This window comes from Mastigoproctus giganteus, chromosome 8, assembly GCF_048544385.1.
Source record: "Mastigoproctus giganteus isolate SK-2022 chromosome 8, ASM4854438v1, whole genome shotgun sequence".
NCBI lineage: Eukaryota > Metazoa > Arthropoda > Arachnida > Uropygi > Thelyphonidae > Mastigoproctus > Mastigoproctus giganteus.
The window spans coordinates 200,968,303-200,994,269 of record NC_143582.1 but is presented as its reverse complement, the minus strand read 5'-3'; the positions used below and the strand labels follow the sequence as shown (position 1 = coordinate 200,994,269).

Sequence of the window (25,967 nt, the reverse complement as noted above, 5' to 3'; positions counted from 1 at the left end):
TTTTTTTTTTTTTCTTTTGGTAGTTGTTGGCGCATCGGCTTCTGTGGCCATAATGCACCTCCCAAGGGTTTTTTTTTTTTTTGCAGTACTTTGATCCAAGCCCGAGGCGGGATTCGAACCTGCGACCTTTGGGTTGCCAGGAAGGCACTTTACCCACCCGGCTAGGCAGGTCGGCATTATTATGCCATATGAATATATGAAATATAGATACAGGGTGATTCACTACCAGTGCGACAAACTTGCAGGAGGTGTAGGGGGCACAAAGACGAATCGGAATCACATAGCATTGCAGGGTCCGAAATGCCTTCGTCATGCGGTAGAGGACGTTGAACAGCGATCCCGCTGGAAGTCAGCATTTGCAAACCGGTTCCCGAGGCAATAGGATGGACGAGTATTCAAACGTTGAACTGGCCGACATGCACCTCGCGTATGGAGCTGCGGACTGTAATGGGCGCGCAGCTCTGCGCTTGTACCAGGAACGTTTCCAGCACAGGCGTGCTCCTCATCATACGATTTTAATCGTATGATGAGAAGGTTACATGAGACTAGTTGTTTCACGAGAGGTACCATGAATCGAGAGCGAACGACGAGGACGCCAAACAATGAGGAGAATGTCCTACATCTTGCAGAAAGCAATCCGAGTACGAGTACTCGAGCGATAGGCCAACGATTGGGTATTTCCCAATCCACTGTATGGAGGATACTGTCAACAAACCAAATGAGTTCATACCATCTGCAACGCATCCAATCATTGGAACCTGCGGATTATCTGCTCCGGAGGACTTTTGCTACTTGCTTTCTTCAACAGAAACGGTTCGCAAATGCTGACTTCCAGCGGGATCGCTGTTCAACGTCCTCTACCGCATGACGAAGGCATTTCGGACCCTGCAATGCTATGCTATGTGATTCCGATTCGTCTTTGTGCCCCCTACATCCCCTGCAAGTTTGTCGCACTGGTAGTGTGACCCTGTATATGTCCCAAACATAAATTCCATAATTTCTTCAAATAATAAAAATAATAATAATCATGTTACAATTATACCATACTTTCCAGCTCAGAGATTAGCACAAGTTCCTACTTTACTGGAAGAAGTGACTAATTAACAACTGATCCATCATTCCTTTATCTTTTGTACTTTTATGGAATCAATTAATAACTGACATAAAGCGCCCTCTATATCAGTCATTAACTGGTTCTAAAAAGCACAAAAGATAAAAGAATGACAAGTAAGGAGCAAAACACTTATAATTAGCAATGGATATAATCGACAGGTCGTAATCGATTATGGCAAATCATTCAATTATTTTGATTATACTGTTATCATTCCATCAACTCAAACTATCTAGAAACCTTCCATCTGATCAATGATCACCAGTATGGATTCAGTCAGTGTCGATCCACTAATGATATACTGCCTTATGTTACCTATCTATGGACAAATTCAAGGGAAAATTTGGTGAAACTCAAGCAGTTGCTCTTGACATTTCAAAGGCTTTCATCATGTCTGGCATAAAGGTCTTCTAAACAAGCTTCCATCTTACAGTTTGCCAACTGTTTTTTCTAATTGATTATCCAGTTTTCTCTCTGACTGCTCACTGTGGGTGATGACAGATGGCCCCATCTTTAACTTCTCCACTAATGCAAGTGTTCCCCAAGGTTCAGTTCTTTCTCCCACTATTTTTTTTTTTTTTTTTTTTTTTTTGTTAGTTGTTGGTGCACGAGCTTCTGTGGCCATAATGCACCTCCCAAAGTTTTTGCATTTTACTTTGATCCAAGCCCGAGGCAGGATTCGAACACGTGACCTCTTTGGGTTGCCAGGCAGGCACTTTACCCACCTGAGTAGTCGGCTTCTCCCACTCTTTTCCTATTGTATATTAATGACTTTCCTATCCATAGTTTTGCTGATGATAGCACATTGCATTCCAGTTTGAAAAACCTTGCCTTGCACAAATTGCTTCAACTTCTTAAGTATCCATAACAAATTCCCTAAATGCTGATCAGAAGGTATTCTCCAGTGAAGCAAAGATAACTTAGCTGATTTCAATCTTTATCTCACAAAAAGGATTCTTTTTCTTCTATACTTATCTTCAATGGCACTCTGATTTATAGACAAGATCACATATATATCTCTATAAGGGATTACCCTGACTTCTAATCTCTCTTGGCATAAACACATCACAAATATTGCTCCCTATGCATCTAAAAAATTGAATTTTCTCTTTCACTCTTGGCATTACTTTTCTTCTAAACAGATGCTTGCTCTGTATAAATCGCAAATCCATCCTACCATGAATATTGTTCCCACACCTGAGGTTGAACCCCAAAACCTCTCTCATGCTTCTTGATTCCATTCAAAAGAGAGAGCAGTTAGGTTAATTAATGCCTCATCTCTAATGAAGTCTCTCTACCCTCTGGCTTACAGATATTCTGTTTCTGCTGCTTGCTTTTTTTTTAGATACTTTCATGAGCACAGTTCTTCTGAATTGGCTTCTATAATTCCTGCTCTCTCTTCCAAACCAGTCCGAACACGTGCTCCAACCAGTCAATATCCCTTTACTGTCCTACTTCAAACTCACAGAACTAACTTTTCTTCTTCTTTCTCATTTATTCCTTCAACTTCCATTTTCTGAAACAACCTCTCTTCATACATATTTCCTGAAAATTACAATCTACAGAAATTCAAGTTTAATGTCAACAAGCATCTTTCTTTCATCTTTTCAACCTTCAAACCATGCAGAGTACTAAGTACAACAGGTTCTAATACCTCTCGTGCTTGGGGTTTTCATTAAAAATATTAAATTTGATTATGACAAATCATTTAATTATATCATTCAAATGATATAATCTTGTGGTTAGCTGTCAGTAACTACTACTCATTCGAACACCGAACTCTCTGAATTGCTAACCATTTGATTATGCCCATCACCAGTTATAATGATAAATGGTTCCAGCAAAGTCATAAACTTGAGCACTAAACTCATTTTTCGGGAATAAAAACACGTAATGTGCAGATCAGTTTATTCCTTGAAGGGTGAATCAACTTCTAACTACATACCAGAAACTATAATTTCAGATATCGAGGGCTGTGGATTCCTAGAGGTATCTGCTTGCAAATCAAACCTAGAGTTGACTGCATCCAAGCTTCCTTCTTCTCATTCAGGACTTTCTTGTAGTAAGTAATTCATTTCTACAAGGAAGCTCTCAGCATCTAGGTACTCATCTAAAAGCTTCTTCAATGTCTCCAAATGCTTGAAGAAATTCATAAATGTCAAAGTTCTTAATTTCTTCTTCTTCTGTATTTATTTATTTAGTCACTCCTGAAGACTTGAATTCAATCAATTGAACCAAGTCTCACATATTCAGCTTTCAAGCATGTGCCACCAACAGTTCTTTAACATCACAAGACTAATTCCAAAAACCATTAACCAGCTCAATGGTCCAATTTTGGATTTTTCTTCTCCTGAGTATCTCCTCTTGGAATCCAAGGAAATCAGCAGCAAATTCAGACCATTAACTTTCTTTGTGTATCATTCATATAGTAGGAACTGACTTGATCGAGTGAACTGTATGTTGTCTAATGCATTCTGGAATGTTTCCAAAATTCTGCTAAAGTGGTGTCTTTTCCCCATCTGTGGATTCCAAGTATTTAGTTGTTGTTATTTGGTTTTTAGGAGCATTAGCAACTAAGGCCATATTGCTCCGGGATATGCGGTGGTCCTTCCCTGACCTTTCCGCATCCTCCGTATTTGGTGGTGATGGGCTCGAACTCCGGTCTAATCAAGAAGCGTGTTATTCACTGCCGCTCCTTCCCACCAGGCTACGGAGGCACCCAAGTATTTAGTGAATGTGATCATATGGAATATCTCGTCCCCTAGTCTAGAATGCAGTTACTAAATTTTATTAGTAATTGTATTCTGGACTAGGGGATGAGAGATCAATTTTGTATTAGGGGAAAGAAGATGAGCTTCATCATTCCATCACTAATTCATCTCACCAGGATTGCTGGGTGACTTGGAGCAATGTCAATGGTCAATAATGTCTTCTTTGACAAGTTGTTTTTGCCAAGGTAAACCTTGGCAAAAACAACTTTACTGCAAGGCAGGAATATTGGCAGAACCATTTTTGGAACAAGTCCCTGGTGAAACTACCATATTGTTAGTCTGCTAACATAGAGGTGGAGTTGGGAGTACTTGTTGGTTGATATAATTGTTCAAGTTCACATGGGTGCCACTCGGAAACCTTACGGGGAAGGGTGGGGGGAGTGTTTGTAGTTTTGCTTCTGATGCTACTTAAGCTTTTTTGTTTGAATACCAAACCATAGGACTGTTGACCTTTCTAATCCCTTGGATTCTCATAGTGGTAAACAAGTGTCAGTTTCGGTTTTATATTCTATAAGGCATTATCTCCCAGAAGTCAGTTCATTCTACAATATTTATGACCAAAAAGCTCTTCTCTTTCTTCAACATGAAGGTTCTGAAGGTTCTATTGTCATCTTCTAGAACAGCCCATTCCACTGACACTGAAGACTTTAGGACCATATCCAAGCTCCTCAATCATTTGTGCAAACATACTGCCAATTGGATTTCAGCACTTTTGGAAAGAACCAAATGATTTAGTATTAGTAAAAAAAAAAAAAAATGTCCACAGAAATTATATCCACTTTTGTCATACTCTTTCTGTCTCCAAAAGGTCCAATCCAGCTTCTCCTTAAATTTTACCATACTGTCAACTTCAACCACCCCAAAATGTAGTATTTCAACATTCGACAATATGTTGTCAAAATGTAAATTTCTAAAGTGTAGTATATTAATAGTTTTTCCCAATATCTATATTTATGTATTCAGGATTCTGTATTCCACTTCAACATGAGAATTCCACTGTTATTCATTTTACTACTCCTGCCCTTCAGTACACAATGCATCTCATTCAGATAACCCCTCCCCCCCAGAGTTATGCCTAGCTTCCCTGTTCTAACCTATACCTTTTTGGTCTCTCCTTATATGGACATTCTTTTTCTATTCTTGCCAGACATGTCAGTCTTGAGACCTCTAAATAGGTTTAATGATTTTCTTTGGATATGGCATCCAGACATGATTGTAATACTGTGACATAGTCTCATCTATCCTTAATTTAAATTTATGAAACACCCACCCTTCTCAAAGGAACTTGTATCTGCAATTTTCTTCATCTATCTTGAGAATGTCAAAAACAATCTTAGCCTTCAGCTTATCATCACATTAACTGTGTTTGCTCATCAGAAATCCAAATCAAAACTCCTCCATTTTTGGTGAATATTTTTCTCTGGTTCTCGAACATTTAATTGTTAGGCACTAATAATTTGCAACAGCTTTGGGTGTGTCATAACATATGGGGACCTATTTAGGATCTAAAAACAATAAAAAAAAAGTTCATGTAAACAGATTTGATTTTGCCTTGTTTCCGAGTTACAGCAACTATCTGCTTATTTTTACATGAAATGCTCAAAATGACTACCATGCACCTGAATACAAGCCTGCAAATGCCTCATCACAGACCTCCTCACTCACTAAAGAGTTCTAGGTGTATGCTGGATTTGCTGTTCTGGTGCTGATGGGTCTACCACCATCTTAAACTCGTTTTCTAAATGAACCAGTCTCTGCAAGGTCTTCTTATTTGGCACACGACAATTGGGGAAGTTTTCTGCATACAGACATCTTGCCTCAGCTGCATTGCATCTGGTAAGTCCATACACGAGATGCCTGTCTCTCATACCTTGATTTGAATAAACCTCCATTATCACTGCAAAAGCACAGTATCAAAATGTTAATAACAAGCTCCAAATGTAGTGCCCTTGTCAGAAGAACCAACTAAAATCACTCAAAGAACACTAGAGGATGTTGTTTATATAACTATCAGTGAGGCTCTCTATGAGATTTTGAGCACTGTTTGTAAACAGTCGAATGGAGCCAGATATGCTAACTCAGTTTGTGGAAAGAATTGCTGGAACACAAAACTGGCTGTAACACAGAAACAAGGTAAAATCAGACCTAAGTTTACATGAACTTTTTATTGTTTTAGTTCCTAAATCCATCCCTGAAGTGAGTCCCACATGTTATGACACACCATGTATATTGTATGTGCATTATATATTGTATATAAAACTTTATATTACTGCTTAAAACTGAGAAATAATTTTCAATTTTGTTTACAAAGTGGAGACTACTCTTAGCTTTTTACCTTTTGTATTTGACTTTGCAGACAGAAGCAGAATTGTTTGCAGATGTAAAGCAAGTAAGGTAGAAAAAAAATCAGAAGAAAACTAGTTTGAAACCCTCTCACCAGAAGTGTATGTTGTAAACTGCTGGACAATTGGGCACATGATGCACGAGACAAGTGGCAACATAATTATGGAGTGAAAAGAATGAATAGATTGGGAGGTAGATAGATATGGCAGGCCACTGTATCCTCGTTTTGTTTTGAATTAAATTTAAAATCATAGTTTTAAACTAATTAAGTTTAAAATCATACTTAATATTTTTGTTCCTAAATGATGCTAAATATTCTGTTATTTCATTTTGATATTAAAATGACCTCCAGGCCTAGCATAATTATTTTACATTTTAATCTGCAAGTTCTAGAACCAATTCTGCATAATATGGAAACACTAGCAACTAGAAGATTTTCTTTTTTGAGTCACAAAGTTTCAGTTTTTGCTGAAAATGTCTGTAGTAAAATGATAAAATGCTTGTCATGTATTTAATTTAGTGTTTCATCTATAAAAACTACGGAAGAGCTACCTTTCTAATATATATACAAAAAAAAAAAAAATTACATTTATATTAAGTACAGTCACTTATTAGAAGAGTTTACTGCTTTTATGGCCACTGATAAACCAGTGTCACAATTAACTATGGCCAAGAATTTTTATGAAGATAACAATTACCGAAGCAGTGAAGGAGAAAATGTCTGTGAAATGTACGATTTTTAGACTATTAATAACAGATTCTAAACTTTCAGGGTGAAGTGTGCTATCATTTCAAGTATTTTGATGAAAGTAACCATGCAATATGCCCTTCAAACATTATATGAAGCTAGATTCCTTGCTCTTTGAATAGGACATACATAAAATACAAGATAAAATATGAAGCAATGCACAAAATTATACTGATTACTTACCAAATTACCATCTACAATTTTTCTTCCAACGCAAAGCCTGATTGATCTGTACAACAAAATTAAATCTTACCTAAAGATGATTCAGCATCAAGAGCGTTAGTTGTGATGGGCATGGTCAAATGATTAGCATAGGCATTTGATGCAAGAAAGCAAGCTTATGCAGCATCAGCCAAAAAAATAAAAAATAACCACTTCCAATTCACCCCTCTGTTCGTTCGAAATACCTGTCCAGCTGAGCCTTAAACTTATTCAGGCTATCAACCTCCACGACAAGGGATGGAAGTCTGTTCCACCAACCAACCACCCGCTGGCTAAAGGCAAATTTCCTCACGTCTATCCTACATCTGTCTTTCCTCAATTTGAATTTATGCCCTCTCAGGTGATTATTCTGAGCAAGAGGAAGAATCCCATCAGCAATTGATTAGTAATCAATTATTTCGATAATCAGAATAATTGATTAACAAATCATGTTTAAAAAAAAGCAGTGGAAGGATTCAATCTGATGTTAACTTAAAGTCCTTCACTGCTTCAAAATGCCATGCAAGCATGCACACACACACAGTTGATTTAATTATTAAAAATTCATAATCAATTATTTCGGTTATGACCTCTTAATTATGTCTATCACTAGTAAAAGTATTGCCTATGAATATTAAAAGCTGATATTGTGGAACAAATCCACTTGGAATTTTTTGAATTTTCTGTACTTGTGCTACTTTTTCTCAATTCGCCAAATCCTCTGTCAGAGGTGATGAATGCATCTATAAATACTCTCCAGTTCACTATCATTAGCTTTTCTTATTGGCATTCATTAGCATATCAATAATGTTTACTCACTCATAGGTAGCCTGCTCATTTAGCAACTTGGCTTCTTTGCATACGACAATATGTCCTTCACTAGTGCTTCCTCTTTAGATACACGAAAAATGAAGTTCATCAGCTTCACCATTTAGAAATAAAGCTCCAGAATCACAGGGGTATTTCAATGCAGTAGTTGAAATAAAATAAAAATTTGTATGCATTAGCATACAAATTTTTACTCTTGTTTGATTTTGATCACGGAGTGACTTCCTGTTCTGTCTGAAGATCAAGCACCATGTACTCAGCACTAAGACTTATTCAACTAAGAGACAAATACCATTATCCACAGTTCTGCTTAAATTCTAATATATTTTAAATTGTATAGCATCACATGAATAGGTTAATCAGTTATCCATTTAAAAATCTGAGACACCAGCACAGCTATTTCAGAGCTGTGTCTCATCAGGTAACAGATCCCTACTAGTGAACACACACTGAACCACGAATAATGTATTTTGCCTGTAACAGCCAAGTGGTGTATGGAAATAAAACTTTCATTTTAAAACCATATATAACAACTGTTATGCTTACTTTTGATCCCTAGAATTGAGCTACATTTGCCCTACACAGTAAAATACTAAAGAATTGCAGGGTTGTTTCAACACAGTAGTTGAAATAAAATCAAAATTTGTATACCATTACCTGCACATGAATTTTGATCATAATGGAATGCAGCTCATGCATACAAATTTTGATTTCATTAGAAATAATGCTGTAGACTGCCAAGGTTATGCCATACATTTACAAAAATGTTCTTGGGTATTGTGTCCCACCTTCTGTCACACTCCAAATTGCATCTTAACATTAAATATTTTTTTCTAATATTTCTATATTTCCATACTTATACTGTAAGCATTGAGCATTTCTGCAGAAATCCATCCTTGTACAATGTATAAGAATACTTTGATTTAAGATGCAGATTAAGGATGTACAATTAGGAGGAAAATAAATGGCAAATATATCTTTTAGTAAGAAAATCTATTGCAGGGTGTAGAACAATTATCAAAGAGCAATAATTTTGCAGTCATCAAGTAGTTCCACAGACTGATAATGATCCCTGGCTTCATGCACAAGTGTTTTTCAAACTATTCAAAGAAAATATGTGTAGTCAAACAAGCTCACTAACTAGTCCTACAAACTACGGGAAGCATCAAAAGCAGGAACCTCCTACTAACCCCATGAAATGTGGTGTTATTATTGAGATTACTTTTTCAATAATGAGCACTTATTATGCAAACAGAAATCAAAAATACTTTTTCAGTTACAACAGGAAAAAAAAAAAAAAACCTTCCATTTATATGGCTAACTCACCATTATACAAGTATTCAATGTTAATTTTGTCTTCAGAAAAATCAGAATAGAACTGTGCTGTTTTTCTCTTAACTTATTTTTTTTCAGCTAACTGAATTTTTAAGTTCCAAACATTAAACTTTCAAATTGAATCCTATCCATTATTGTGCAACAAAATTTATTACACATTAGCCAAGCACAAAATAAAAAACAGACTTTAATCATTAGTACCACTAATTTTTTTTTAGATATTCACACAATTGCAAATACCACAATCCACACATATTACACTGCAAGCATTAAAAAAAACAATGCACTTTTTCCAAGGAGACAAAGCATTTCCAAACAGTAAGACTGTTACTCCAGTAAGCAATGTAACATTTTTTTTTTTTTTTATGTGAACCCCAAACACGAGAGGTATTAAAACCTATAGTACTTAGTACCGTGCTTGGGTTAATGAATGTATAAAATGATAATATGCAAGATAGAATTTAATAAAACTAGCTAAATATAACCATCAAAAAAGAGTGTTACATTTGACCCTAGTAAAATTCATTGTGTGATTTTACAAGCAAAACTCTTAGCCAACTAGTATGTGAAAGGAGGATCCTGAAGGTCAAATTAAAATATTTGTTTTTTATAATGATAAAATCAGATTACTTGCTGTCATAATGAAAAAAAATATATATATAATAAATAACATTATTTGACTTCTTTCAGAATTCTATTATTCCACTTTAATGAGAGCCAATCATATAAAATACCATTGCCCTGAGGTAAATTATCTGGGGGTCAACTATTGAGTATATGATATCAAGTGATCTCACAAACATCAGCATTCACAGGAATTTTATATTCTGACAATGTGCTTGTGAGGAAAGCAAATAGCACAACAGAAACAGATTTTACACTGGGTTGTTTATTTATAGTACTTGTTTCCCAAAGATGTTTTTTTGTTGTTGTTATTTGGTGTTTAGGAGCATTAGCAACTAAGGCCATATTGCTCCGGGAATATGCGGTGGTCATTCTCTGACCTTTCCACATCCTCCATATTTGGCGGTGACGGGCTCGAACCCCGGTCTAATCAAGAAGCGTGTGCTACGCACTGCTGCTCCTTCCCACCTGGCTACAGAGGAGCCCATGTTTTTTTGAGGACATGAGAGATTAACTTTCTAACAAAGGAATAGGATGACGTTACAATTAAAAATAAAAAACTATTAGAAGTATGAAAAAAAATGATATTTTATTTTATGGTTTTGGAGCTGTTGACAAGTACAGAAAAAAACAGTGAAAAATATTCATAAGCAACAATATTATAAACAGCCTTGAAAGTTATTTTCTTAAAAACATAACTACTACAGTTATTAATACAACTGCAGTTATGTAGTTGAAAGTGAAATATAATATTCATGGCAACATAAATATGATATTTCACTTTCACAAAACTTATAATATTAAGAACCAAACAGAAAATCTCAGCAAGAAATATCAACTTCTGTGCTATAGTGCTTCCAAAATTCTGGTGCAAAAGTCACCAATATAGCTGTATGGGTTTGCAGTTTTTTTTAACAACCACTAAAAATATGGAAATATTTTATTTTTAGAATCCATATAGTAAACAAGAAAAAAATTTGATAGGAATATTCAATAACAGTCATGTTATGAGACTTCAACAGTTTCTCATGAGCTGGATATCATCATTCTTCTCTTTCTTGGTGACTTCCTTCTACTGCGCTCTCTCTCTCTCTCTCTCTCTCTCTCTCTCTCTCTCAGGGTTACTCAATTTTTTTTTTTTTCTTTTGCTTGGTGCAGCATAAGCCTCAGGCTTCCTTGTACTATATGGCTAATAATAATAACAATAATATTACTTTTCCAACAAATGTTTTTGTTTATACTCCAGCACTACCACCAGGTCAGGAGTTTACAATAAATCAATCAACACAAATATTAATCATATTTAGCAGTCACAGGCTTGAACCTCGGTCCACTCAAAGAGCATGTGCTACTGCACTCGTGCTGTTGACCACTCGGCTACGGCAACCCTATGTCTACTTAAATGGTAATAAGCATAAGATTTAACTGAAACTTCATTTAGTATGGTATAATGTAAAAAGAAGCGGGTGTATTGATTTAGATATCAGAGAAGAACAAAGCAAAATTTCAAACTGAACTGTAAAATTATGCTTATAAGTAATTTGGAAAAAACACATAACTGTGCAGAAGAAAAGATGTAGATGTGAATGAAACAAATGTGCATTAGTTTTTACCAACAAGAGAAAACTGAGGAACGTGAACTCCACCCGTAAATTATTCAGCTGGATTAGTAGTGGTAACTTTGATATTTTTAAAGGGACTTGTGCAACTTGAACTGAAGGCTTTAGAAATAATTACACAATTAAACATTTTGCACTAGCACTTTAAAGCAAGAAATGAGCGATGCTTCCAAAGAGTGTGATGACTTATGCAAGGTTAGTTTGTGTGACTGGTTTACACAGAACTTGTGATTCAAACATCACCTGAAATGTCTAAGTGATTTACTAAGCTGGGCAATATTAGACACTAACTCTATAATTTTAAAGCCAGGAATGGAAAAATTATGGATCACGGCTGCACTAGATGTCCCAGCATATGGGACAAAAACTTCTTCCATACATAATATTTAAGTAAAAATGACTGCCAAAAGATTAGGTTTGACCTAGAATAATAGCAAGATCTTATCACAAAAACTTTGGACTGAATTAATCCTTTCAGGAGTGAGTTCCCTGAGCATTTCGGGCACTCTGGTGGCTGGTAGCACAGTGCGAGTTTCGTTTTTAATTTTGAAAATTCAAAAAAATTAAAACTTTGTATACAAGTGCTTTTTAAATATTAATTTGTTCTTATACTGACTTTGTTGTCAAAAATTAAAGTGAAATTATCATTCAGAATTTAAAAAAATTTATTCTTACAGTAAAAGTGTTCTTACTTCTTTTTGAAAAATACTGTCCGATATCTATTAATGCATTGTTTCATTCAATTTTATTGACTTTTGAATCTGAATTCCAGCTTTCTAAGCCGAAATTGGACAACAATGGCTGATAAGAATGATTTTCTCCTCCTCCTCCTCCGATTTTTAAAATCATTTTATTCTGTTATCTATTATAACCTACAGTTACAAATACTTGGAAACACAGATAAGAGATTGCAGAATTCACCAAAATTTTCATTTCATTATTTGAAAATACTTGAAATGACCTTTAAAAACAGATGTATACTTGTGTACTCTGGAAAAGATTAATAAGCAATTGTTAGATGTTTTCTTAAACAGGAGACATGGGACACCAGAGAATAAATGTAGGAAAGTTATAAGTAGATGCAAAGCTAAAAAATTACAAAGATAAATATGCAATCTTATAGTTATTTCTACATATATGGGAGTTAATTATTAGTAAACATTATTAAATCAGCTAACCTGCCTTCACTCCCCACCAAAAAAGAAATTGCTAAAAATTATGCTTCTGGGAAAGTCATTAAATGCCAATATATTATTCAAAACCTAAAATATCTTGAAAATAGTTTTAAATTCAGTAAACTTTAGAGTGATAACTTTAGGAACATACCATGTTGCAAAAGGGTAGCTTTAATATGATTGAAAATATATTTATTACTGACATAAAACATACTTTACTGGATGTGGTGTCTCAGTGGAAAAACAAAATTTTCACACTTGCCATTTGTCCATTAGTCACGATTCAGCTGATTGTAGGTGCTGCTGGATACATGTGGGTGCTAATGCTGTGGGTTATGAGTCAACTTGGTATTTTGCCATGTACCCCAAAATTTTTTTTTTAAATTCATTTCACTGCCTTACTTTAAAAATAGTGTTGTGATCCTTGGCACTCAAACATTCTTCACATCTTTTAAAGACATTGCCAGTTACATATCTAAGGCTTGATAACATCTGATGGATACCTTTTCCTTTACCTCTTCTTTTGTGTGTACGGTTGCACTGGTACACTGTCTTCCCCACTGTACCAAAGGGGAAAAAGTAATATTAATTAAGATCTTGCAGTCATGGTGAATCACACTATGGCTTAAAATCCTATCTCTGAAATAATGGACTGGTTGCATTTTTAAAATGGTTTAGCAGTATACTCTTCATTATTTAACTGCTGAAAAGCAAATCAGGAAAAAAAAACAAAATCTTGCATACCTTTCTGAATTTACTCTTTCAAAAAGAGTGAGGAAAGTTTGTTTTTTTTGTAGTGATAATACAGCCCACAGGCTTTCACATCTCAAAATGGTAGCTTTTACAATGGAATATTATTATCTATTGTAATGTTTCTTTTTATTATTACACCAGTAAGTTTTTGAATGCATGAAAATTTACAATATGGATCATTTTTTTAATAAAAGTTTTGGAAAATTGAAATGGAATCATGCTCAGTTTCTGAATCTTTGAAGGGAGAAGAGGAACTTGAAAATCCCAATTCCTTCCATTCCCATACTGAAAACTAACTGTTAGTTTTTGTAATTTAATAGTTCCGTTTTCATATTAACAGCACTATAAAAGGGTTCCAAATAGGAATCAGAACACATTATTTGATATTTGTACTTTTTTTTTTTTTAAACTTAGTTAGCTCTCATTAACCCTTGACTCATCAGATACCTAAATGTGGCTTGGGTAGTTTCTGACAGCTTTTTAACAGAAAAAAAAATTAATTAATTTTAGCTTTTTTTTGTTGAATTAAAAACATTTTATTAATTAGGGTTTACATAATTTATCTCCCTTCAAACAAATTCTACAAAATCAAATTTGTTGTTTCAATAATCCTATATCATAATCTCACATTTTATTTGAAATTTCTTGAGATGTATTTTTTTTTTCACTCATCTTCTGTTATACCATTGCCCAATTATACCATTGCAAAATTTGAGCTTATCATACAGAAAAATCCCTCCCCACACCAAAAAGAGCAAATTTTCAGAAAAATTGCACACAGTGACAAAACAAGCCATAAGAATAGATATCTAATGAATTACAGTTTCTGCATGAGTAGTGTTTGTACATACCTAATAATTCCAAAAACAAAAATACATTTGCTTGCATGACACCATGCATGACATATGGCATAAACACAAAAAAGAGTTAACCCCTTGTAACTTTTGTAAATCGAAATGAAATAAGAAAATACTGTATCTTCATTTAGAAATGTATACACAGGAGGATTTGATTTTACTCTCAAATTTTGAGGAATAAAAAAAAGAAAAAGAAAAAAAAAGTGGCATCTGTCAGATGCCATATCAGTTTATTTAATTTTTATAAGCATTAGCAACTAAGGCCATATTGCTCTGGGGATATGGAGTGGTCATTCCCTGACCTTTCCACATCCTCTGTATTTGGTAGTCACGGGCTCGAATCCTGGTCTAATCAAGAAGAGTGTGCTACGCACTGCTGTTCCTGCCCACTGAGGCGCCGCCATATCAGTATCCTCGAGTTAAATTATTTACAATGAATGCATACAGAAGTTTTCATAATTATCATAGACTGCATTACTGTGCCTCTCAACAACCATATTGAATGACCAAGGGGTTCAGTAATAAACAAATACTGTTATGACTAAAATAATACATTCCAAGATAAATAATGTGCACCAATCCCTTGGGCACAAACTGTAAATAAATGTGAAACATGTCTTCTCGAATTGAGTGACAATTTAGTAGTGTATCAAATGCCTTCTTTTGTTCAGTATAAAGAAATTACTACTTTCCCATTGTCAGTATATGAAGTTGTAACACAAATACACTGGCATAAGTGAAGCAACCTAACAGTTTTGAGTTAAATTAATATACCATGTATCTTACCTTGTTTTCACAGCAGTAGCTGAAACTTTAGTTTTCGTAGAATTAACTGTTAACAAAGAGGACAAATCATTGGTTCACATGCAGTTACAGCAGTATGTTTGTGTTGAATGGCCAAATGTAGCTGAAATGCTTCTTTACTACTGCTAAAAATGGAAAACAATAATTAATATTTATACAAAATTTTTCTTAAAAATTTCCCCAACCCACCCATATAGACTAAGTATATGGGAAAGTTGGGGAGTTATTTTGATAATAAAAATAACTCCAAAATTACAAAAATAATGTAATTATTTTTGAAATATTAGGGTATTACAAAAATAAACTGTTTCACTTATTAAGTTTATTTGGGAAATATATATATTCCAAGTTTAATAATAATAATTAAGCCATTACTTATATCAGAAATCTCCAACCAAAGTTCCATATAAGTTTCTTTCAAAGGCTCAGTGGAATTTAATACAACAAAGTTTTTTGAAAAACTTCATACAAAATATCTTATTGGCTAGATTTTAGTAAAGTATTTTAAAAGTTCAACCCCTAAATTTCAATATGCACCCTGTAATCATGTCCTTAAAAATCCATCTTCCATAAAAGAGAATTTTTCCTTACATTAAAAAAAAAAATATATATATATACTGTATATATATAACTGAATAAATTTTTATTTTTTTATAACAGTTTTAAATTAAGTTTACAAATGTATAGCTATAATATAAAAATAATTGTCACCAGTTTTTATCAATCAATCCATTTATTTCATCAACCAATACAAATTAACACGTCCAAAACAGACCTATTATTATCCTTTTATATAAAAAAAAGTAGGGAAACGAATGACTGGAGAAGATTGCAAGTCCCAGAGAATTAACTGTTAACAAATAGGAAAAATCACTGTTCATGTGTGGTCATAGTAGTATATTCATGTTGAATGGCCAAATGTAGCTGAATCTGAAAGTCACTAGCCAATTTTTATTACATGTTACTTACGAGACAAAAAAGGTTGAGAACCACTGACTTATATAATATCAATTAAAAGTCACTTTGCACCACAAAAATAATAACATATTTTTAAGTTTTATCTCAAAAATGAAATTTTGGATAGCATTTTTACCCCATACATTTTGTGGAAATGGACATGTTACAAGCAGGGCTGTAGTGGAGGGTATATGTGGGTATACGGCATATACCCTCTGGATTATTTTTAAGGTGAATAGCGTATACCTTCTGGTTTTTGAAAGACTGAAATACGCCGTATTCCAGTCTCAAATTCCAGAGGGTATATGCCGTATACCCTCTGAAATTTGATTAATATGCACAGTATACTCTGCTTTTCATAACATTTATAGAGTATACCACACCTACTTAGAGCCAGTTGTCAAGTATCAGCTTAATAGCAAACACAAATTTCATGTTCTGCAATAACAATCAAAAGTACTATTTTTGAAACTAGTATAACTATCACTGAAGCTTAAATTCATTCAACAGAAAATGAAAATACTGCCCTTACCTGAAGTGACTTATTTTCAGAAACTTGCCCAACATCACTTTATATCCTTTCTTTTACCTATAAAAATTATATATATATATAATATTTTTCTTAAATTTGGATAACTCATTCCAAATAAATATAACATTTCAACTATATTTTTCTTTCTTCTTTCATTTCCCCTAATTTCCATTCATAAAGTTTCATTTATCAATAGCATTAGACACTCAGGGTGATTTGAAAGTCTCTACCTTTTAAAAAGGTATTGGTGGATACCATGGAAAGTAGATTTAATAAAGATTAAATAAATTATATTTAATAAAGAAATGTTTGCTAGGCAATTTTTTAACATTTACTTTATATATACTGAAATCTCAACATAGGCACTATAACTGTCAAGAACCTTAGTTAAATTTGACCACTGAATAAATATTACATTTCCACCAAATATGAAAGATGGTTCAAAAGCACATTGCCATCATTTCACTGCCAATTACCTCTAGTTCTCAGCTTTCACTAATAAACTTTTCCTTTGGCACAGTTCCAAAAGAAAAAACTATTTGGAGTCAAATCAGGGTTTCTTGCAGTCCACTCTGCGGGCCAAAATCTTTCAACCCATCTGTTAAAGTAAATTAATAACAAGCCAGTTTCACACAGGAATGTTAATGAAGATCAATTCCTCACATTTCAGCCATGCACGAATTTAGAAAAAACTAAATTTTGAAACTTTGTGAACTATCTCTCTAAATTCATTATATCTTGTAACTCTATGAACTGAAAATCAGTTGTATATCATCCTGTACCACACTTACTTTGGAATGGCTTTTGCTCTTTCCTGGATCATGTGGTTCTCTTGTGTCTGTTAAGGAAACCTTCATTGTGAAAAATGACTTCACATCAAAAAATATTCTTAAAGAGATTCTGAAAATTCTCAGCAGCCATCAAGGCACGATTTCAAAAACTGCCATCTTTTGATTTCAATCCTTTGGATAAAACTCCTGTGTAGTTTTGACTTCAGTTCAGTTTTCAAAATTTCCTGTACAGAATGATAAGTCGGTCCGTTTTCACATACATATGCTCTAACAAATTTTATTGAGCTGTGATCTTTACTTTAACATGGACATTCAGTTGCCTGGCCATTAATTATCTAAAACAAAACTGTAGTGTACGATATTAAAATTTTACAATCTTCTCTAATAAATTTAAACTGAATAAATATTCTATGACCTTGCTCTCTTACAAAACAGCATTTTTTAAAAAATGCTGTTTTGCAAGAGAAACTTTCCAAGTAGCACAAGTTTCTGCACATGAAAGCCTCAAAAACTATCAAAGAAAATTGACATCTTTAAATAAAAGAACAAAATTTTCATAAATATTGAGATGATGCATACGAGTATACAGAAGAAAATAAAATACATTTCATACCATTCGAAATTGCCAATATACATAGCATCACTGTCATTAAGAATACTGTTAACGTAATTAATTTTTATTTTTATGGTAGTAATGATAAGTTGCTTAACAGCAGATAATCAGTGTGTTTGCTACTTAACAATTCTCATAAGTCTAAAATCTCATATGATAGTGCAGGGGGGGATAAAAATACAATGATATACATACAACATCTGGGACAAATGTGTATCTAATTCATTCCAGATCCACAGTTACCAAGCTACTTAATTAACTGAGGGCTCTGTTTTAAGTTGTTTTTCCGAATTTGTTAAGTATAAATAGCTAACAACAAAACAGTTCATTTAAAAAAAAATACTTGAAATAAGAGACCGTTACGCGACCAATAATTCAAATAACGAAATATATATGGATATCTTTCCAATTTTTAAAAAATATGTGTATGCTTGCGAATTTTTTTTCTGAGGGGGTAAAGATAAATAGGAGTGAAAACCGAGATGTATAGATAGTTTTAAAACTTTAATACATTTTTTTAAGTCCACAGAGCGGATGCCCCATACCTGAGGAATACAACAGCTGCAATAAAACTATAACAGAACCGACACACATAAAATTAACTAAAACACCTTGCATTTAGGTAAATAATAGCTATATTTGTTAGCAGCACTTACCTGGAGAGTTTATATTAGAGAAGAAAATATTATAACTACGATGTTTTTTTTTTAAATTTAACCTCACTGATAACCTTACGAGCTCTTTGAATGCCACCAGATCTGCAGTTCCTTACGTTTAATTCTATGTATGAGTATCTACATTTAATTTTGATTAAAAGTAACTAAATATCATACGTATATGATAAAATAGCACAGCCCGGAATCAATGATATTAAGATGATAGCGGTTCCAAGTGCGTCTACGTCCTTTCCAAATTTATATCAATGACGTCAACGAGAGCCAATGAGAAGAAAGAGAAGAAAAAATGATGATGTAATTGAGAGCGAATCAGAATTTAAGAATGTTCATTTGGATAATGGCGCCAAGGTTAACTAATAGAATAATATTGTTCATATAAGTAAATTCAAATAATCGATTTTCATATAGAATAACAAATACACATGTCTATATGCAGTAGTATTCATTATTTCTGTTAAATTACTCAAATGTGATGCTAGACTCATGTCCTTGTTCACGGTCTTTCCTCTTAGTGAACTGCACGATTTATATAGGACAAGTAAAGAAGCTGCAGAACTATGCGAGAAAAATGGGACGTGCTTACTCTTAGGAGAAAATATGACGTGAGTTCTTTTGCCATTTTAATCTGAAAAGTGGAAAATAGTGTACTGCTGATGGTTCTTTATGACACTGATTTTTTTTTTTTTAAATATTCATTTTCCAAGTTAACCGTCTCATTCAGCTGCGTAGCCAGAAAATTAAAGAGCCGATGGTAAATGTGTAATGCTACAATAAAAACCTCACTAATTCGGACTAACAAGGGTGGAAGGGGTCATTCGAAGTAGTGAAAAGTAAATTATATTCTGAATTACAGAATATAATTCATGGCTCATAAAAACAAGAAAATATGTTCCCAATCCAGCAACATTTTAAATTAAATTGGGTCACGAATACAATCCAAAATTCTGCCTCAAGAGATACTCGAACATCCCCTCGCCCTTTAATACCCATACAAAACCAATTCTCGAGACCTTATAAAACTTCGAAATCCTCAAGTGTGGTAGACTTAGCAGTTGTGCCTCCGCACAAATATAACAATAAAAAATAAAAATTTATTAGGTTTAAAACAAAACTGAATATGGAAAGTTCAAATCAAATGGAACATAAAAACATGATTTTTAAAATAAGCATTAAATCTTAAAAAGTATAAATTTAATCATAGATTTTTTTTTTTGTAGAATTCTCAATTTTTCTCCATAAAGGTCGTATTGTATTGATGTTTCATAACATCAATCTTCATTTCTCTTAAAATGTAAAAAATATTTTTCAAATGTAAAATTTTTGTCAGAATTAGGCAGCCTTTTCATGTAATTTAACTTTTCCTTCTTTTTATTCACTACTTCACTACAAATTTTTTCCCTTAAAATGCTGTTGCTCTTTCTTATTCCATCATTATGAAAGTAACAGAGACTGTTGTGCACATTTTGACACCATCTTTGATCTCATTTAAATCAATAAGAACATCATTTAATTCACCCCAGGGGCTCATATCTGGTGAGTATGGGCCTATCATACCTAGGGTCCTGAGAAGAAAATTCTTCATTTTCTTGGTAATTCCCTTCTACTTTTACTCTTGTTTCTCTCTCTCTCTCTCTCAGGGTAACTCAGAAATATTTATTTTTTATTTTTTGGCTGGTGCAGCAAAAGCCTCAGGCTTCCTTGTGCCATATGGCTAAATATAATAATAATAATTTCTTTTTCCACACACTTACTATTGTGGTCTACTTTACTTCATTCCAACTTGCAATCTAGTTGTAAAAATAGCACTTTTATGTTGTAATTTTCAATATTGGTCATTATCTTTTCTCCTCATCTATCCTGTGCAGTCCGAATCATGAGGGGAAACAAAACTCTTCAGATGTTTCCTTTGATACATTTTAAAGCAAAATATATACTCCTGAAATAGCATGATATTGACACCACACTTATTATTATTAATAGCCATATGGTGCAAGGAAGCCTGAGGCTTATGCTGCACCAAGAAAAAAAAAAAAAAGTTCCTGAGAGAGAGAGAGAGACAAAAGTAGAAGGGAATCACCAAGAAAGAGAAGAATGATGATATCCAGCTCAGGACCCTGGGTGTGCCAAGCCCATACTCATCAGATGAGCCCCTGGGGTAATTTCATAAACTTTCGTGAGAAGGATGCACAGGTACATTATCTATCAATAAAAATGACATTGTTTTCATTTTCATTTAATTTTTCCTCTTGAATGATTTTACTCATTTTTACAAAGTGATTATGTCAAATTTGTAATCCTTGTTCTTACTCATTAATGTTACTCCTTGTTCACATTAAAAACCCTTTACATTAAAGGTTTTTAATGTGATGCTCATTTATTAAAATTGTGGTATATAAAATTTATTAAAGCAAAATTTATATATTTTGCATAAGCAAAATATATATATGTATAGATGGACGTTGAAAAGTTTCTAGCCTGTCATAGAGGGAATACTGAAAAGTTTTGAAAAACCATTTAGTTTTCAACATTCTCCCTTAAGTCAACACACTTTCTGGCACAATCCACTAGCTTTTATAACCCACTCAAATAAGATTCAGAAGATTTTAATTCAAACCAGTTGTTGACTTTATCAATTACAGCATTGTCACTGTTGGTTTCCTGTCCTTTCAAGTCCTTTTTGAGATTTGGAAATAGAAAATAATCTGATGGAGTCTAACTTGTGAGTAGGGCAAATGCTGTAATAGCTGAAACCCCCAGTCACACAGTTTTGCCTGAGATAAATGAGCATAAATGCTGTGTGAGCCAGTTCATGGTCTTGATGCAAGATGACTCCTTTGGCCAATTTACCATGCCCCTTTAGCTTCAGTTCCTTGTAAAAATATCTCAGTAGGTTAAAATAATACCCATCATTGATGGTGGCACCTTGTTCCAGGAAATCAACCACTATCACACCTTCTGTATCTGCAGACAGATGCCATGACTTTCCCAACCAACTTCTGCAATTGAAACTTTTTAGGAGGAGAAGAAGAGGGATACTTCCCCTGTTTTGATTGTTCTTTTGTTTCATCCATAGTGACATGCTGCCCTTAAAACTAAGCTTTATTAGCTTCAAAATGCTACACAATCTCCTGACAACAAACAACTCACTGTTTCTCACTTCTGATCTGCATTTAGTGCTTTAGGGACTTGCCTCAAAGAAACTTTCTTATTCCTAAAGCATTCACCACAACATTCAACATCTTCCACGAGTGAGCTCATGGGAGATGTTGAATGTTGTTTCAATGTTATTTGGCGGTCTTGCATGATCAGGTCATGAATGTCATGCACATTGACAGGTGTCGGCATGGTAACAAGCCTCCCACTGTGGGGTGCATCTTCAGCACTGTCTCATCCACACTTAAATTCTTCAATCCAGTTTGACAGAGTGGCATATGAAGGACAAGATTCTCCTGATGTTTGCTGTATGTCTTCATGAATTTCTTTCGGCAACATTCCCTTTAAATGAAGGTACTCTGAGTGCACAGTGCTTGATTCTCTCAACAGTCACCAACTTCATTCACCTTCCACACTTCAGTGTCCTCTGTAAAGGAGAAGAATGTAGTTACAAACCTGAAATTTTCTGTGAACGCACAAGACGAGTCACAGCACAAATTGGCAATATTGTCTTTCACGAAAACCTTTGCTATATTGGGCTAAAATCAACCAAAAAAAAAAAAACACTCCCTCATCTCATCATCCTTTTCCAATAATTTATATAACTCTTCCTCAAATTTATACAAACTTTCTACTTCCACAACACCAGTTGGAAGTTTGTCAAGTTACTCTCTAGATTAAATTTTTCAGTTTAAACTTGTCACCTGATGTGTGTCATCCAATATAGACTAAGGGTATCATATAATTTTGATACCATATACTTGAATTTTAGGAAATCTTTTGATACTGTGGCACATGGAACTACTGCACAAATTGGAGCAGTGTGGCATTGGAAGCAAATTGCTACAATGGATAAAAGGATGGTTGAGTGGGAGAAGACAGAGAATGGTTATTAATAGATATGAAGTTTTTTGAGCAGTGCAAAAAGGCTGCAAGTAGCTCATGATGTCTTGTCAATGATATACAGGAATTTTGCTAGCAGGGATAATGGAATGATTGTCCCCTTGTATAAGCCAATGGTCAGGTCACACCTTGAGTACTGTATACAGGTCTGGAGGCCTCATTTTAGGAAAGGTGTAGAGCTGCTGGAACGAGTACAGAGAAGGGCAATGAGATTGGTAAGTGGAACAAAGAGTTGGTGTTACCAAGACAGGCTTAAGTTCTGCAAATTGCAGCTTCTGGAGACTAGGCACCTGCGAGGTGATCTAATTTAGGTGTATAATGCCTTGAATGGATTGAGCAAGCTCAATGCTAATGTTTCATCTGGTCAAGAGGGATTCTTCCTCTTGCTCAGATTACTCACCTGAGGGGTCATAAATTCAAATTGAAGAAAGACAATTATAGAATAGATGTGTGGAAATTCGCCTTTAGCCTGCAGGTGGTTGACAGTTGGAACAAACTTCCATCTGTCGTAGTGGAGGTCAGCAACTTAAATAAGTTCAAGGCAGAACTAGACAAATATTTGGAGTTAATGGATGGGTGAAATGGGAAGGATGTGGTTTTTTTTTTTTTTTTTCTTTGGTTGCTGCTATATAAGCTTGCTTTCTTGCATCATATGCACTGCTAATGTTAAGGATGCCATCACCATTTAGTTTACTCAATCCATTTAAACACTTCAATCAAATCTACTTTCAGGTGCCTAGTTTCCAGACACTGCAATCTGCAGAAATGAAGTTTTTCTTGGTAAGAGTTGACTTGCTATACATCAAACTTTTCTCAGTATTACAGAAGCAATGTTTATGGTTTCTGTGATGACAGCGGTGTTTGGAGTTCCAGGACTACCGATTTTTGTGATTGAATCACGTCCATCTTTAAACATTCTAAACTACCTGCGAGCTGTGCTATGTGGAAGCATAGATTCACCATAAGCCTCTTTTAACATTTCATGTGCTTTAGCTGATGTTTTCTTGAGATGGAAACAATTTGAGAGCAGCATACTATTCCTCGTGTGTCACATCCATTGCTACATAGGTGAGACTGAATAGGCATAAATTTGACTAACTAGATTGGTCTTAAATTCCCTATCTCAGCTAGAAATAGCAAGCAGTACAGTTGTTCATGAAAAATTGTGATCATTCTTTATTGAACAGCCCTCGTATGATGGGATAATCACTTATTGTCCCTACTTCAAAAATTCCTGTATATCATTAGCAGAACCCCATGAGTGTCCTCGCACCTGTCTTCGCTGCTCAGAGAACATCATGTCAGACTGTACAATTACACCTAGACCATATTCATTCTCCACCACTCTGTGTTGTACCTCAGAGTTGGTATGTTATTCTTGAATTACTGCTGCCCTTATGCAGTACCTTGCATTTGTCAATATTAAACTTCAGTTGCCATTTCTCAGCCCATCTGCCTAATTTATCTAGATCTTGTTGCAGTAGCATACTCTGATTACTATCATTAAATATCCTGCCAACCTTTGTATCATCTGCAAACATTGACATTAAGCATGATATGCCTTCATCAGTATCATTAATAAATATTGAAAACAACGATAGGCCCAGCACTGAACCCTGGGTGACTCCACTAATAACAGCAGTCCAAGAAGAGCAGTGCCCATTGATAACCACTCTGTCTTGTCCTGCTCAACCATCCTTTATCCATAGCAGTAACTTGTCCTTAATACCACGCTGCTCCAATTTGTGTAGTAGTCTTTTATGTGGAACAGCAGCAAAAGCTTTAGTGAAATTAAGTATATGATGTTAAAATTATTTTTTTTATCCATTTCCTTTGTTACTGCATTAGAGTATTCAATCAGATTAGAATATTCAGGCAAGATTGCTTCTCAACAAATCTGGTAAGGGACAAATACAGCTTTGTGATGGCAGCCACATAACTGCATTCCTGTTTAGGTCCTGCATTACTCCTTTAAACAGTGAATTCATTACTTTCCCTAGAAAAGAAGTCAAGTTTACAGGTGTTTACTCACTTGACTCACTTTACTCTTTTATCCTCCAGGCGCCTCCGTAGCCAGGTGGGAAGGAGCAGCAGTGCGTAGCACACGCTTCTTGATTAGACTGGGGTTCGAGCCCGTCACCACCAAATACGGAGGATGCGGAAAGGTCAGGGAATGACCACCGCATATCCCGGGGCAATATGGCCTTAGTTGCTAATGCTCCTAAAAAAAAAAAAAAAAATAACAATAATTGATCCTCCATTGTGAATTTGGAGGTACATTTGTATATCTCCAGTCCACAATGACTGGAGATGTATGGGGAAAGGTCCATGTTACCTCCCCCTAATCCAACAATGCTTTCATATTTACGGCTAATGGTTTGCTTACCTCTTTTACTGCCTCTCTTAAATGTAATTGGATAGATCCCATCCATCTTAGGCACCTTATTTACATTTAACTTCAATATATTTATTTTATTATTTTTTTTTTTTTTCGGTTTCCTCTCAATTTTCATAAAATTATTTAGCTCCTTATACTTTAAAATACTTCTGGCATCCCCATCCCAGAAATTCCTTGTGTGAACATAGATGCAAAATATCTGTTCAGTTTGTTGGAAACTTGTGCAGGACCACCAACTGTTATATTATACCATTCATATCTAGTGGACCAATGTGATTCCTCCCTTTCCTTGCCAAAGACTTCTTTATAATTTGCTTTAGTGTGCCTAACCCACTTTATGACTTGATTGCAGACTAGTTTATACCTACTGCAGGTTTCTGTATCTCCTGATAATTTATGGTATAAGTATTCCATGCATTTTCTTTTCTGCCAATAGTTTCATCAGGTTGTCTGACATCCATTTAAGTCTAAACCTTGAACAGTATCTCTTAGTTGATATAAAAGTCTAGTAGCTTCTGCAATTACTTCCCTTTGAAAAAGATTCAAAATGCTTTCTATTTAGAATTTACTGTTGGTCTCACTGAATAGGTTTTAAAAACTGTCTAAGACCAATGTATCTTTATCTTTCTTGCTTGAAATTTATTAAAAAAAAATCACATTAGATAAATATTTAACTACTAAATGCAAAATGTGCAATTGATTCCTCTGCATTACCAAGAACATCTGATTGCATTGAGATGATAGATAATTAGCACCAGATAAGTGGGGGTTCCT

General features: G+C 34.5%; 2 protein-coding genes across 2 annotated transcripts in view; one reads left to right on the top strand and one right to left on the bottom strand.

The window, feature by feature from the left end:
* Nucleotides 1–18,899, bottom strand: part of LOC150082178 (uncharacterized) — a 168,383-nt gene extending 149,484 nt beyond the window's left edge. Inside the window, exons 1-3 of the mRNA XM_090379154.1 lie at nucleotides 18,719–18,899; nucleotides 16,659–16,715; nucleotides 15,152–15,294 (exon numbers count right to left, since the gene is read on the bottom strand). The gene's annotated coding sequence lies outside the window, so the exon portion shown is untranslated. The remainder of the gene's footprint in view (nucleotides 1–15,151; nucleotides 15,295–16,658; nucleotides 16,716–18,718) is intronic.
* A 265-nt stretch (nucleotides 18,900–19,164) lies between these two features.
* The window catches only part of LOC150082177 (ATPase SWSAP1-like), a 93,112-nt gene continuing 86,309 nt past the window's right edge, over nucleotides 19,165–25,967 (top strand). The window contains exon 1 of the mRNA XM_090380446.1: nucleotides 19,165–19,341. Within this exon, the coding sequence (XP_090236572.1) occupies nucleotides 19,223–19,341 (119 nt within the window). The 5' untranslated portion in view covers nucleotides 19,165–19,222. The remainder of the gene's footprint in view (nucleotides 19,342–25,967) is intronic.